This window comes from Colias croceus, chromosome 2 (assembly GCF_905220415.1).
Source record: "Colias croceus chromosome 2, ilColCroc2.1".
In the NCBI taxonomy this organism is placed as follows: Eukaryota; Metazoa; Arthropoda; class Insecta; order Lepidoptera; family Pieridae; genus Colias; species Colias croceus.
Genome location: NC_059538.1, coordinates 2689724 through 2692190, shown reverse-complemented (window position 1 = coordinate 2692190; position 2467 = coordinate 2689724). Strand labels below are relative to the sequence as shown.

The 2467-nt window shown below is 59.3% G+C and overlaps 1 protein-coding gene across 1 annotated transcript; it reads right to left on the bottom strand.

Moving 5' to 3' along the window:
- Positions 1-214: 214 nt before the first annotated feature.
- Positions 215-2467, bottom strand: LOC123699033. The gene has a single exon (XM_045645890.1). The coding sequence runs from the start codon at positions 2465-2467 to the stop codon at positions 215-217; it is 2253 nt and encodes a 750-aa protein (XP_045501846.1).

Sequence of the window (2467 nt, the reverse complement as noted above, 5' to 3'; positions counted from 1 at the left end):
CGCCGGACTACCCTTTCCATTACTGTGCCGCCCTGCGTTACTAGCGTCACCAGTCCATCCAAGTCGGCCGCCCAGTTGTCCCGGGAAGGCACGAAATAGGGCTCAGCCACCACCGCCACATCTATCCGCCACTCTGCCAGACTCTGGAGCAAAAGATCCTGAGCTCCGGCGCAGTGGTTGATATTGCCTTGAAGGAAATGGAGTAGAGCCATTACTATGTCTCCATTTCGCTAACCGTCACATTCGCCTCGGCGGGCGCGGGACAAGGACACGGCGCGGTACCTGGACCATCGCGTCCCTGATTTCCTCTTTTCCGCTTGGGAGCCTTGCAAGCCGGGCCCCCGAGCCGATGGCCTGCCGGTAGCTTGGCCTCGGAACATAGAACGCAGCGAGCGGCGGAGGCAGAACATTCCCCGGCCTTGTGGCCTGTTTCTCCGCATCGGAAACAGACGTTGCTCCTGTCTACGGGCGAATTGCACGCGACTCTTACGTGCCCCACCTCCAGGCAGCGGAAGCAACGCTGCGGCTTCACCCTGCCAAGCGTGACACTTGCAGAGATCCACCCTACTTGGACACGGCCCACCTGTGCCACCTTCTTTGCCGCGGCTATCGGGCAGCTCACCCAGGCTGAGGTCGAGCCGCGAGAGCCCACGCGCAGTCCACTACACTTAACGTGTTCTGTAGGGCATTCTCCTGCCCGAGAAATCGCAGCCACGACATCTTCAACAGCCGCCGAGTCGTCCAAGCCGATGATGTGCACTTCAGCGCATTTCACCGGCCTGGAAACCTTGACGGTGCCTTCGTCCCAAATCTCCCGCAGCTTTGCAGCGAGAGCATCTGCCTCCTTTGAGCTTGCGGCACCAGGGATTTCTAAAATCCTTGCTCCAGTCGCGGCACGCTTGAACCGCAGCGAACCTACACCGATTTCCGCCAGATCAATCTTTTGGCGTGATCCAGCCATTATAGAGGCATAGGTGACGCCTCGCTCCTCTGCGCCTGGCTGCAGAGCAATTACAACAGCCGAGGACGAAGGATTACGCAATCTCTGCGCCCTCGTGCGCTCCCGCACCGGCCTCTTTTTCTTTTTCGCCTTGCCCTTCTTTCCGACGACCGTCCATTCCTGCTCCAGCCGCTGCTGCAACTGGGGAGCAGAAGAAGTGGTGGGCACAGCCTTGTCAGCAGGCTTGGTCTTATCCGGCTGCCGTGCAGCCTTCTCCTTGCCCTTCCCCTTGGCTTTTGCAGCCGGACCCGGTTTTGCAGGCTGCGCAGCAGGCTGTTCCGGCTTTCTCGCCTTTGCTGGTGCAGCACCTTTTGCTGGCGCCCTATTAGGGGGCTTTGGCGACGGAAGAGGAGGAAAGTCCTCGGTTGGGGCTTGCCCAACCGCCATTCCCTCAACCCTGCCATCCCCCGCCAATGGAGGCCTTACACGCCTTTTTGGAGGGAGGTCCAACGCTTCCAACCGGGCGTCCACCATTCCCCCAACCTGCCGCAAAATCTCCGCGGTCAGATCAGAGTCCACGCGCGTTTGCTTGGGCTGTGCGGCCTCTATGATGGCCCTCATTTCTCCCATCTCTTTTCGGAGGCCCGCGACTTCCGCCTGTAACTGACTGTTCGCAGCTTGCAGCTGCCGCGTCTCCTCCGATACAGTTCGCTGAGCAAGAAGCACCACCGCTTCTTGAATGGTGTCCGAAGCATCCTTAAGCGAACGTTTAAACGCCACCCTTAGGTTCGACGATTTGGCGCGCACCTGCTCGATGGCATCCAGGCTCTCCTCTATTCGACGTTGGAGGGCTGCGGTAGAATCGTCGACAACACGTCCGTCAACAGATTCCCCGGCGCGAGAGGTACCGGCTCGAGAGGCTCGGGAGACCTGCGTTTCCTCGCTAGCCTCGAGCTCCGATTCCCTCCTAACGCGTGACAGGGCCTTCCTAGCGGCTGTCATGTCCGCTAAGGTCTTTCTTGCTGAGGCTGTACCCACACAGAACCCAGCTGCTGCAGCCCCCCGCCCTTTGCCCCTTTTCGAGGCTTTCTTGGCCTGCCGTGTTCGGCCTTCCTCCGTGGAGGAGCCTGAGCAGCTCGCTCCAGAGGACCGCTTACGCTTGGCCCACAGTCTATCCTCCTCATATGACTGAACCGTCATGAGACTGTCTACGGACGTTGCCGTGGACAGCCCACTAGTTCCAGTCTTTCTCCTTCTGGTTTCAACGCGCCCCGTTTGGGTGCGCGCCTCCACCCCACGTTCCGTTTCGCTAAGCTTATCGACGTCCGTGATTCGCTTGCCAGTGGTCAGTCCAGTTTTTGCCACCGAGGAGGCCTGGGAACCCACCTCCTCAGTGTCGGTAAATTTGTGCAAGTTTTTGCCCCCCCCAGAATACGTGGGGCAGCCTGAGTTGGACTCAGGGAGGGATTCTCCACTTTTGGTGGTACCCTCCTGGGGTAGTTTGTTTTTTATACTTGCTTCCATCAT

Coding starts and splice junctions, on each gene's coding strand:
- LOC123699033 (XM_045645890.1), bottom strand. CDS start 2,467: ATGATGGAAGCAAGTATAAAAAACAAACTACCCCAGGAGGGTACCACC.